Source organism: Hyperoodon ampullatus (assembly GCF_949752795.1).
Source record: "Hyperoodon ampullatus genome assembly, chromosome: 15".
Classification (NCBI taxonomy): Eukaryota; Metazoa; Chordata; class Mammalia; order Artiodactyla; family Ziphiidae; genus Hyperoodon; species Hyperoodon ampullatus.
In genome coordinates, this window is record NC_136928.1 from 51,308,352 (window position 1) to 51,321,053 (window position 12,702).

Genomic DNA, 12,702 nt, shown 5'->3' on the forward strand with positions numbered 1-12,702 from the left:
CCCTTCATTTTTGATCAACACAATAAAGACAGCAGCAGGCCCTCAAAGAGATAAGGTTTCTCTTGGGGACCACAGAGGAGGCAGTGGAAGGTGGGGATGGCGGTGAAGAAAGCCCAGAATTTCAATGTTATAAATATTTACCTCGTCGGGAGTTTCCTGTTTCTTTAATCCAGCGCACTTCGTAATTATGAGCTCATGGCATCGCTTGTGGACCACGCAAGTGCAAACTGCAAAGAGCAAAACACGAGAGGGCTGAGCGACAAGTAGGCGCAGAAAGGTTCCAACCTGAGATTCGATTAGGTCTCTGCAGAGGAGCCGGGGTGGGGGGGCGCGCCCTTCTGTCTCTGTAGCCAAGTCTTAATGTAACGCCCTACCTGAAGCCCTTTATGCAGTCATTTCAAAGCACTCTGCCATCAGAGCCATTAGGGTTTCCTAAATGCTCTGGAGAAGAATGGACCATTTATATCCAAAGGGCATCAGCAGTTTCCTCTAGTTCCAGGAGTATCAATCAATTTTCTTGCTTCTCTATGCCAAGTTCAGGGAACAATGGCCCAGCCGTGAAGCACTGACTACCCAGGGAACTGCCGCTCTGAATGTGCTCCATTCAGGCTCCCACCAGGGCTGGCTGGGGTGACAGGCAGGCCGGCCAGCCGGCAGCAGGCAAATGGATGTTTTGTGGCACAGAAGTGCTCAAGCCTCTTGATCTGGTTGTGCCCTTCTGTGCCAAACAAAAAATTTCATTTAATGTAATACTTCCCCAAGAAGTGGCCTACAGCTCCGTCTTTAGCGTCATGGGCCAGTTTGGGCAGCAGGTGGCTGCAAGTAACCTAAGAAGTGTCACGTGTGTGACTGCGTACATGTTACCCAAGACACAGTCATGTCCCACAGAAGCTACCCCAGTCCCCCAGGGGTGAGACCCAAGTCAACCAGTGGCTGGGCGAGGAGGCGGGATGGTCTCCCAGCTCCAACCACAGAGAAACCTCAACATGACCTCATCACATACCCACCATCCAGTTCTGGACAACTTAACCTTGCATCTGTAGTCAGTTAACTGGGGAAAAAAACAAACCCTCCCATACTTTCCAGTGACTGTGAAATGTTTAAGAGCTAATGACGGCACTGAAGAGACAAAAAAGAGAACCAGCAAGGACCATTAGTGATACTGAATAAAACAAGCAGGCGAGGGAGCTTCTTCAGGGAGTGGGAGAGTGAGGGAGCTGACAGAACACACAGAACCCAGCTCACGACACAGGCGGCCTCTAATGGGCATCTTACTTCCGTAAGAAGAAGGTGCACCAGAAAGGCTACAGAATAAGGCTGAGACCCCTGGGACACCTGCAGATGGTGGTCCCGCACATCTGCTCCCACACAATTATGGGGGAGAGACGGCCAGGCAGGGACAAAGGAAAATCAGGGACTTGCTTTGTGGGGAGGGAGCGTAAGCATGCACAGCGTACAGAGCTCTGGATGTCACCCAAACCAGCACCCGCCTCCCACGAGCAGGGGTGATCTGGATCGACCTGTGGGCCCGAAGGATTTACTTCATACAATACCCTCTTACCTTGACATTGGTATCCCTGCTTTCCTATGACACCCCTGAAAAGAAGAATATGGCCCTTTAAGAAGATGAATTTCAGTAGGTCAAAAGCCACACAAAGCCAGCCCATTCCCATCATTCCCGTCGCTGCCCACAGTGCACCAAGCACACTGGAGTCCACCCAGCAGTGGGGCAGTGATCTCACTCCCAGTTGCAGGGTGCCTTAAAATGACTCTCTCTGAAGGCCACTGAGGGCAGCCCTAGCTCTTGGAATGGGTGCAAGGTTTGGTCAGTGTCAGGGCTCAGTTTCCTATACAAACAACCATTCCAGGGGCCCAGGTGTGCTCTGGAAAGCCACGAAGACTCTGCTTGCTTTCCACAGGCCTCGAGGCGTCGAGTGTGTCCTTCGTCATGGATAATCGTGGAGGAGGGCTGTCGCTGGCAGGCATAGTCCCTGAGCGTTCCAGAAGCAGCCAAGGGTTATGGGGCAGTCTGTGGCCAGGACTGGGAGCTCAATCTACCACCTGAAGGTCAACATCAGCGAGTCCTTCCATGGCCAGAGCAGGGTACCCTAGGGCAGGCTTAGGGTCAGCCTGGACACAGAACAATCCAACCCACCTGGCCTGAGCCCTGTCCTCAGGGCACTATCACCAAATGGTCAGCTCCCTGCAGTGAAAGCCCAGCCCAGCCATGAAAGGAGCCAGGAGTCACTAGGGCTGCAGCTAAGGAAACCCAGAGTTCAGTGGTGCTGGCCATGGGTTAGAGAAGACCTGAGTCTCTAAGACTAAGCTTTCAGAACCTGTTCCCCCTATTCTTGACCAAAATACAGAGATGGAGGTCAGATGGTTGTCAGCCCCAGGAATGAGACATGTCTGCTGGTGGAGTGGGGCATTATTTCTGCTTCGGTCAGGTTGACTTTGCTCTAAGCTGTGTCACCTCAGATGTCCACGCCAGCCTCTATGATTAGTTCTAGAACACCATGAGGATGAGATGAGGCTTTCCTGGATACCACGGGAATCCAGGGGGTCCTCAGTGCAATTCGAATGCCCCTCTTCTGGGTTCATGTTGCAGTGTGGCCTTGTTCACTTTCCCCTGCAGGATCCCAGTGTGTTGGCAAACTCCACATCAGTTTCAGAGAGGCTGCCAGGAAGACTGAGCATGAGCTATTAGTCGTGCTCACCAGGGGTGGAATCAGGCCTCTGACACTTCCCAGCTGGAGGGCCGTAGAGTGGTCTCATTTCTGAGCCTCAGTACTGTTATTAGTGGAATGGGGTTCATAATACATAGCTCACAGGATGCCGGGAAGAGTTAATTAGAGATTTCCAGAGCCAAAGAGAGACCCTGGCACATGGTAGGTATTCATCAAAAGTTCCCTGCTTATCCCCAAGGCCAGTGTTCCTTATGTTTCTCCTCCTCCCCAAAAGGCCTACTACTTACCTATCTCTGCCTATCAAAATCCTAATCATCATGAAAGGAGAAATGCCACCTCCTCCAGAAGCCTTCCCTGAGCGCTCCAGCCAACGCTCCTCTCTCCCTCCTCTGAAATCTTAGCATCCTATCAGCACCAGTGTTATGACAGTTACTAAGAACTGCTCTGTATTATAAATATTGGCAATCAAATATTTTAAGCTTCTTATGGAAAAATTCAAATGTGTATTAAAAGAGAGAGATGAATATAGCGGACCCTCATGTACCCATCACCCAGCTCCGACAAGATCAAGGCGCGGCCAGCCTTGTGTCCTCTCCACCCCTGGCCCCGCGCCCCTCCTTCCAGCTTAGTTTTTTCCTAAACAAATCTGAGACATCCCATCATTTCATTTGTAAATAATTCAGCTTGTTTCTCTAAAAGATAAGGATTTTTTTAAAAAAACAAACCACAATACCATTATTGGTTATAAAATCTTAACTCCTTAAATATGATGTATGATATGATTCTAAGTATAGAAGCACCAAGAACCATAGTTTCTTCTTTCCATCTATCCCCCCAAGCACCACTCAGCCTTCCAGAAAAGTCTTCTGTAGTCAGAAAAAGAAATAAAGCACATCAGCATTTTTTACATAAAGTTTCTAATCTCCTGACCCATTCCCCCCACCTCTCATCGCCAAGAAAGCGTAACTAGAGGTTTCCAGGAAAGAGGGCCTTACCAGATAAAATCCCTGCAGTGGGAACAGTAGGTGGGCTGCCGAAGGTAGGTAGCCATGAACTTGTGGCCGTTGACCTGGTGGACCCTGCGCCTGACAGCCCCCTGCCGCTTCCTGGGCCGCATGCGCTCCCGGAACACGCGTTCTTCATTGTCTTTGGGGGCTGGGGAAGGATAAGAGCACAGGAGAAAACACAGTCTGGATTAGCGTCCCTTGAAATAACCTCCTGCAGGAGAGCTACTCCAGCCTCGGGGATATGGAGGTAGACGGGGGCATGGGGACAGCCTCCACTGGTAGAGGGACTCAGGGGTCTGAGGAGCCTCACTGCTCAGCTCCAGCGAGCAAGCGCCACGTGATGGGAAGGCTCAGACTGTGCACTTTGCCATGACAGCTGCACTCAGCATCCATCCCAACCCCAATCCTGCTCCAGGTCTGGCCGCTCCACCCCTCTCCACACCAGCTACATGTTGCAAGGGGGCAGGGTCAGAAGGCTCAGCGTTCAAATCTCCCTGAAACTTCTGAGTAGCGTGACCTTGGACTGCTGGTGTTCCTGGCCCAGAGCCTCTGCGGGCACTGTCCTCTGTCAATGGGGATAACACCAAGGGGCGTGGCCTGGGGTCAGTGGTGTGACTTCCCTCCACCCCCAGCTGCCTAATAAACCTGACTCTTCTTCCTTCTCCCTCTTACCTAGACTAGGATGATAAAGAGCCTTTCCCCAAAGGTTAAAAGGAGAGGGAAATAAAACACTATGAAAGCAGACAGTTTCCAGAAGGCTCAAGAACCACCACCATGGGCTTGAAGACCCTACTGGAGACAAAAGAGCTTCCTCATTTCTTCCTTCCCTCCCCTTGGAAGACTGTCCCAAACCTAAGAACACCCTGCAAAGGGACAACAAAAATAATAATAAAGATTGTTATGGACTGAATGTTTGTGCCACCCCTGCCCTCCCCTCCCCATTCATATGTTAAAGCCCTGAACCCCAATGTGACAGCATTTGGAGGGGGTGCCTTTGGGGGGTAATTAGGTTTAGATGCAGGCATGAGGGTGGGGCCCCCATGATGGATTAATACCATTATAAGAAAAGGAAAAGTGAGACTTCCCTGGTGGTCCAGTGGGTAATACTCCGCACTCCCAATGCAGGGGTCCCCGTTCGATCCCTGGTCAGGGAACGAGATCCTGCATGTATGCCACAACTAAGAGTCCGCATGCCACAACTCAGAGTCCACATGCCTCAACTAAGACCCGGCGCAGCCAAAATAAATAATAAATAAATAAATAAATAAATAAATAAATAAATAAATAAATAAATATTTAAAAAGGACAAGAACTGAGCTGGCTCACTCTCTGCCATGTGAGGACACAGTGAGAAGGTGGCTGTCAACCAGCCAGGAAGAGAGTCCTCACCAGAACCCAACCATGCTGGCATCCTGATCTCGGACTTCCAGCCTCCACAACTGTGAGAAATAAATATCTGCTATCTAAGCCTCCCAGTCTATGGTATTTTGTTACGGCAGCCTGAGGAGACTAAGACAGTGATGACAATGGCTAATGTTTGTCGAGGGCTTACACTCTGGCAGGTACTATGCTAAGTGCATGACATGTGTCATCACAACAACCCCACCTGAGGGGTATTGCTATTACCCCCCTTTTGCAGGTGTGCAAGCTGAGGAATGAAGAGTTCAAGTAACCTGTTCCTGTTAATACGGCTGTCTAGTGGTGGAGCCCAGATTCTAGCCCAGAGAAGGAGACGTCAAGGTTCCACCGGCCACATGCTGCCCTGAGGGACAGCCCACTCTCCCTACAGTAAGTCCCCAGAGCTCTCACGGGGTGGCTCTCGTTAAGGAAGATCTGAGCTGCTTGTGGCTTTCCCAAGGGCAGGGGATACAGGCTATGGGTCTCCTACCAAGCTCCTGTCACTCTCGAGTATGCCCTGGAAGGTCACCTGCATGGCACAACTGAAAATGCACGGGGAAGGTTCCGTGCCCCCCAAATGCCCCCTGCACCAGCCAACACCCAACACTCCAGGGTAACAGTGTCAGTCCTCAGGGGAACAAGCTTTGCTCCTCCTGGGCCTCTTTGACAATAAGGTTCCCTGCAGCGGAGGTCATGTGTGTGAGCCGAACATCTGTTTAATCCAAGGGCATCTTGTCAATCCAGAGAGGGTAGGGGTGGAGAGAAAATCAAACTGAAGGAGGAAAAAGGCAAGAACAATGGGGAACAAACGCCTAGCGTGTGCTTTTAGAGGGAAGCAGCCTGCAAGCAAACAGGCAGGGCCGTTGACTGGAGGCTGCCCTCTGCGCTCCCAGGCTGCATCCATCCTCAGCACTGCCCCTGGTGACCCAGATGGGGTCTGCCTGTGGACCTCCTGCTTCATAGCCCCCACCCTGCCTGGGTTTCCTTTTTAACCGGTGCTTATTGTTTCAAACAGGCTCTGACGCCGACTACCTCTGGGTATAGAAAGCCCACCACCTCCTACTTGGCCACAACCTAGGGGGTGAGACCCAGCTGAGCAAATTCTCACAGGAAGATCCCAGTTCTAACTAGAGACATCTACACACACACACACACACACACACACACACACACGCATGCAAAAATATGACAATCATCACTCAATTGTACAATTAGAGGTGACTTTCATTTCTGCTTCATACTTTTCAGTATATTTAGACTATTCTATTTTTATAAGCTGGAAAAAATGTGGTATTTAAAAAAAACCCGAATCTTTTCAATAGCCCTTACTTGCTACAAACCTGATCTACAAAAATCCAAACCCCAAAACTCAGCCCTGGGCAGCTCAGGCCAGGGGATGTGGATTCTCTTTGTACAAGGCACCCTTCAAATTCTTTCAAAGAAGGATTCACCACGGAATATATGTCAACAGTAAGCCCTAATGTGTTTAAGATGCAATTTGATTTACGAATCTCTCAGATTTGCGAATCATTTTGATCCTGGAAATTGTGTTTTCAGTTAAAATGGTGATGAGTTCAATCTAGTCTTCTCAAGGGAGCGCTGCTATAACGGGGGTTATAGGGCTCCCTGAGGGCCTTATTTCTCAATCTTTTAGAGAAATGACCACAGCAACCAAACTGAACATTCTAAACTGTGTTTACACTGATTTAACAGATAAATGCAGCAACCAATTAATGTAATTCCATTTACTTTTGAACACCTCTTGGTGGGGTGCACTGACACCAGGGGAGAAGCTGCTTCAAGCCTGCAGAGGGTGGGGGCTGGGGGATGGGAGGGTCTTGGGTGCAGGGTAGATAGAGAGCCAAGGACAGCTCCTGCTAATGTGGGGTCTCTCTGATCTAACTTCCCCAAAGGGTTCCGTTACCCTGCCCCAAAGCATATGTGCACTGCCTTTTTTTTTTTTTTTTGCTGATTATTTTTTGTTGTTGTTTTGTTTTTTTTTAATAATTTTTAAAAATTAGTTTCTGCTTTACAACAAAGCGAATCAGCTACACACACACACCCGTTCCCATATCCCTTTCCCCTTGCCTCCCTTTTAAAAGTCAGATTCTGCATCCAAGATGTGGGGAGACAAAAGGCTACAGGAGAGGAAGAACACAGGTAGACTTCATGCTCCAAGGAGGCCTGCACACAAAGCTGCAGGAGAAAGGGGGTGAGGCCCCTGGCTGATGAAAACACCCCCATTCCACACACCTCTGCACAGGGGGGCCATGAGGTTCCGCAGCCCCAGAGAACCTCCCTGCTGGGCCTGGAGTCACTGCTAGCAGTGGATCCCTTCAGCATTTCCCACTGATGTGAAGGGTTTCTATTAACATGCAGCTTCCACGGGGAAGGGAGTAACGCACTGTGTGTGTGCGCAGGCACACTCATGCGTGGGTAAGAGAGAGTGCACGGTGTGAGGGTAAAAGATTTATAAATACATATATATATTTGTGTGTATAATATCAATTAACATATATATCAAATACATCATGCATAATTTATATACTATATACTTACATATAATATAGCATAATATATTAATATATGTATGCCATTAACATAATATCATTATGATATATTATATCATGACATGATTATATTAATTACAATATATTATTGCAAAATACGAAATACATGATAGATAGATGCACAGTTTTGCCAAACCATTTGAAGCAACACTTCACCCCTAAATACATCAGCCTTTATCTCCTAAGAACAAAGACATTCTCCTACATAATCACAGTATCAAAGTCAAGAAATTTAACATTGACATAACTATCCAATATACAGTTCATATTCAAATCTCCCTGATTGTCCCCAAAATGTCCTTTATCGTTGCTGCTGTTTTTAAAAGTTTAATCCAGGAGCTAATTAGAGTTCATGCATGGCATTTGTTGCCATGTCTCTTTAACCTCCTAATCTAGAACAATTTTCTTGACATTTTTCTTTTATGACACATTTATGAAAAATACAGGATGTTGTCTTATGGAACATTCTACAACTTGGATTTGCTTGTTCCCTTCTGATTAGTTTCCAATTCAATGGCAAGCATACCATAGAGATCTACGTATCAACAAATCCAAATATATTCATCAAGGGGCTTCCCTGGTGGCACAGTGATTAAGAATCCACCTGCCAACGCGGGGGACACGGGTTTGATTCCTGGTCCGGGAAGGTCCCACATGCTGCGGAGCAACTAAGCCCATGCACCACAACTACTGAGCCTGCGCTTGAGAGCCTGCGAGCCACAACTACTGAAGCCTGCACGCCTAGAGCCTGTGCTCCACAACAAGAGAAGCCACCGCAATGAGAAGCCTGCGCACCGCAATGAAGAGTAGCCCCTGCTCACCGTAAATAGAGAAAGCCTGCGCACAGCAACGAAGACCCAACGCAGCCAAAAATAAATAAATAAAATGAAAAAAATGTATTAAAAAACACAAAAAAAACAAATATATTCATCAAGATCTTTATCTATAAATAAATGTGTAAATGACATGAACATAAAATTTATAGAAGGAGAAATATAAACTCTTACTAGGAATTCTTAAAATGCAAAGCAGAGCAGTCTTGACATACCACTGACATACTGTTTAATGCCTAATAAAGAAACAAATTTGTTTTAAATTATCAGCTATTTGGAAGGCTGCTGTGAAACTGACTTATTCATTCACTGCTAGAGGCAATGTCACATAATATTTTCAGAAGCAATATTACAGTACATAGCAAACATCACAAACAGATTCATAACCTCTGGTTAAGCTTTAATTCCTAAGGAATTGCCAAGTCAATAATTAAACAGAAACTAAAAGCTATACACTTATAACTTATAGATGTTCCCCATGGCATGTCTAATCGGCCATCAAATAGAAATAACTTGATTGTCTCACGTTAGGAGAATGGTCTAATGAACTATATTACATTACAGCAATTTAAAAATGGTAGGGAAAGACTACGTAGGAACATGGGGAAACAGAAGGCACAGAAACACAACCCTACGTAAAACACATTTGCAGGTTGAAGGTAACATGAAAGTAAGAATTATGTTACATTAGGATGATGGGATTATGTATTTGTATATTTGAAAAAGTGTTCTCTAATGCTCTTTATGACTTTTAAAAGCAGTTCTTTCTGCCTAAAGCATTAGGTAATGGAAGGGTCCCTCGTGTTGCAGGAGTGGGGGGGCTGCATGGCATGAATGAGGAGGAAAGGGCACCAGATGTTGGCATGGAGATCAGGAGACACAATATACATTTTATTGGCTTCCCCAGTTGCCTGTGGTTCTGAACTGCGTGAAGAGTCACCCCACCTGCCCCTACATCTGTGACTTGCTCTGAAGGATGCTCTTTGCCCTCACTGGATGCACTCAGCCGCACCCACCTGGGGCAACGTTTCATTTGCCACAGCCCATGAGGCAAAACCAATTCTGGCATTCCTCCCAGGTGGCCCTTCCTGCCCTACACAGATCCTTTGTTTTATGGCTGCATCTACCACACGGTAGAAGGGGTGACTCAAGTCAGGGAAAGGCCAACGCAAAGTTGGATAACTCTTGTGAAACTTTCTGTGGAAATGAAGATCTTGGCTGGTCAGATACAATGACAAGAATTCACAAAGGCATAAAGCTAAGCAGACACCCTATGAAGCAGCTGTGAGATCCTCAGCAATTCCAATCTCTAACAACATTCCAGGAATGTTTTCTGCTTGGTTTGATTTGCCTATAAGCTCAAACTCCTAGGTGCTTCTATACCAATAGGTATCTTACAGCCCCAGTGCTCAAAAGAATCTATGACAGGCTGCAGGCAAGTGGCAGGAGAAGCACAAAGAACCCACACCTCGCAGTTATTGTTCTGTTGATCAATCTCAGCCGGACCCTTTTCCCTGGGCTGAGACTTTTCAGTCTAGACCAGAGGGACACTCACAGACACAGGGAGAGGCAGCCCCTGGCACCAAACCCTGTGCCACCTCTTCTGGCCAGTCTGATTACTGAAGGTCTCACCACTTCATCATCACCTCCCTCACCTCATCTTATGTCCTCTTGCACAAAAATGGGGCTGAGCTGACAGGACTGAACACAATCCCCCACACAAGGTCATGGGCACCCTTAACCTCAGTGCTCTGGGAATGCCTTTCAGTTAAAGAATATCTAGCAGGGAATTTCTAATAGGCTAACGCTGACGAACTCCCAGATGCCAGAACTTCCTCCCTGGGTATGTGTAACAAGGACTGCCAAACCCAAGGATCAAGCTTGCCCAAGACCCTTGACCTGGGAGCCTGGACCAGTGAGAAGGAGCAATATGCATGACCGGCCACCTCTGGGCACCAGTGTCATTCCTCACTGCAGGAAGCTCACCTGCTCTTGATGTTCAGGGCACACAGGGGTCTTTTGCACAACCAAGTATGTCATGGGTGGTCTTCATTATTTTTTCTGACCTCCCTCTTTTGACCTTCTCTTTCTACCAGTATGGTTAAAATAGGTGCTGGGAGACTGGACAAATTTTGCCTTTGCCCCAGACTTGCTTTGTATCCTAGAACAAGTCATTTAACCTCTTTGGGCTTCTGTTTTCTTATCCATCAAGAAGAGCTAGTGCAATGGGTCTGCCTAAACACCAAGCTGGCACATTCTCTCCCCCCAGGTGCCAACACGGCACCTCCTTACTGAGAGGGAGTGAAAACAGGTTTTTGCCCAGCAAAACCTACCCCTGCTGGGGTCCGGCTGCCTCCAGATGGTCCACCCCTGCCACTGTGAATAAAAGAGAGAGTCGTCATGGTCTTCCCCAACCCCATCCATCAGAGGCTCTGGAGAAGCAGACTCCATCTTCAGACTTGGAGAACTCTCAGGAAGACTGGGCTGGGCAAGGAGCACTGACTCAGCTCTAGGACAAACGCAGTGAGAAATGTGACTAGTTTGAAAAAGGCTGGGAATGTCCTCGGACGGCTCGTCTTGGAACCCAAGCAAAGAGTGAATACAGTCTTCAAGGCAGGTTATTTCACAACACAAAGAAAATAACTCAGCCATCCCGGTATTTTTGCCTAAGTAACTGTCAAATCTTGGATAATTCTGAAGTTGAAAAATAACAGCTAGCATGTATGGGCATCTGCTATAAGCACCATTCTAGTATTATTACATATACACGAAGTATGAAAGCAACTTACACACACCCTCTAATATCTTGAGGTGGTATTCTTCTTGACTTACAAATGAAGAAACCAAGGCCCCAAGATGTTAATGACTGATTTGTTCAAGGTCACACAGCTAACAGCGAATGTCAGTTCAGGAATTCTCACCCTGGCCCATCCATTCACACCTCCCAAGGATGGCGGAATAGCCTAGATCCCTGGTACCCAACTGTGTGTATGGAAGTCTCTTCCCGGCTGCTGCCCACCCACCTCTCCACACGTTCATCCTGCTCTCATCTAGAGACTTAGAAAAGAAAGCTAAAGGGGACTGATTAATTCATAACACACCCACATAGTAAAATTTAATGCAGTGGATTCAAAAAGCAGTTATGCTAAGTCCACCTAGAAACAATAAGTAGAAAAAGAAAACTAGGAAACGTGTATAGTGTATATTTGAATAAAATAAGAAAGAGAAAAGGATAAATATTCTCAAAGAGCATAAGGAGAAATACACACTGAGACCTTCTGAAGGGTAAAAAACTGTACATCCTAAAAAATGTTTATTATGTGGATACTGGCTGGAAGGCAGGGCTCTGAGCACAGACTCTTGGCCACAACGGAAGGGCCATAGCCACTCTCTAAATTATTCTCCTCAAATACTTTGGATTTGGTCCTTAATAGATAAGTCTCCACTAACAAAGCAAGGAATTACCATCACAGTCCAGACAATATGACTGGGGTGTGGGGAGGAGCTCCTGACAGAGACTACATGGAATTTTTCCTGCTCAGTCTCTGAGGAGTTTACTTAATTTTCCCTCTCGATACATCTCTGGTTTAACTTTATGGACTTACTGTTAAAAATATGAGATCACGGAAACAAAACAAAACTAGGTACTGAAAATCAAAGGAGCAGTGCCTTTTCATTTCATTTTCCATGAGGAAGATGGATTATAATATTTTCAAGTTGAAATAAATGCTACATGACAGTGAGTCTTAATGATTAAGTAAATATTTATGTGGCGCCGAAGACCATGTTCTACATGTTGTACTCACACAATAAAGAAAATTTCTGTTCAAAACAGGAAAGAGGAAACAGCAATTAATTCCACGAGAGAGATTAGTCTGCGCTATCTATGCCTCCCCAAAGAGCCACACAATGTGAAGCAGAAATGTCTAGGAGGAGAGGTTTGGAATTGTCTGCATGTGTTATTCTGTGCGTAATCTAATCAGAAGAGCACTGGTGGCATTTCAAGATTAGCATCTCAAATTTAATGTAAACCATTTTCTTCTTTCTCATCTTTACTTTCTGAATGACCTGTTTTGTGTTCATGGCAGGGCGTATGCTCTGTCCACTTATTTAAAATAAAGCTTAAGCTAGTCTGTGCTTTGTTGGGGGAAAAACGTGAAAAATCTGGACACTTGACAGGGTAGGGGGAGTAGCGCTAGGGGGAAAC

At 46.6% G+C, this 12,702-nt stretch overlaps 1 protein-coding gene across 1 annotated transcript in view; it reads right to left on the reverse strand.

Moving 5' to 3' along the window:
• The window catches only part of PRKCE (protein kinase C epsilon), a gene marked incomplete at its 5' end in the record, with an annotated part of 524,615 nt that overhangs the window by 194,144 nt on the left and 317,769 nt on the right, over positions 1–12,702 (reverse strand). Inside the window, 3 exons of the mRNA XM_079721543.1 lie at positions 142–227; positions 1,562–1,596; positions 3,683–3,842. Coding sequence (XP_079577669.1) covers positions 142–227; positions 1,562–1,596; positions 3,683–3,842 — 281 coding nt within the window. The remainder of the gene's footprint in view (positions 1–141; positions 228–1,561; positions 1,597–3,682; positions 3,843–12,702) is intronic.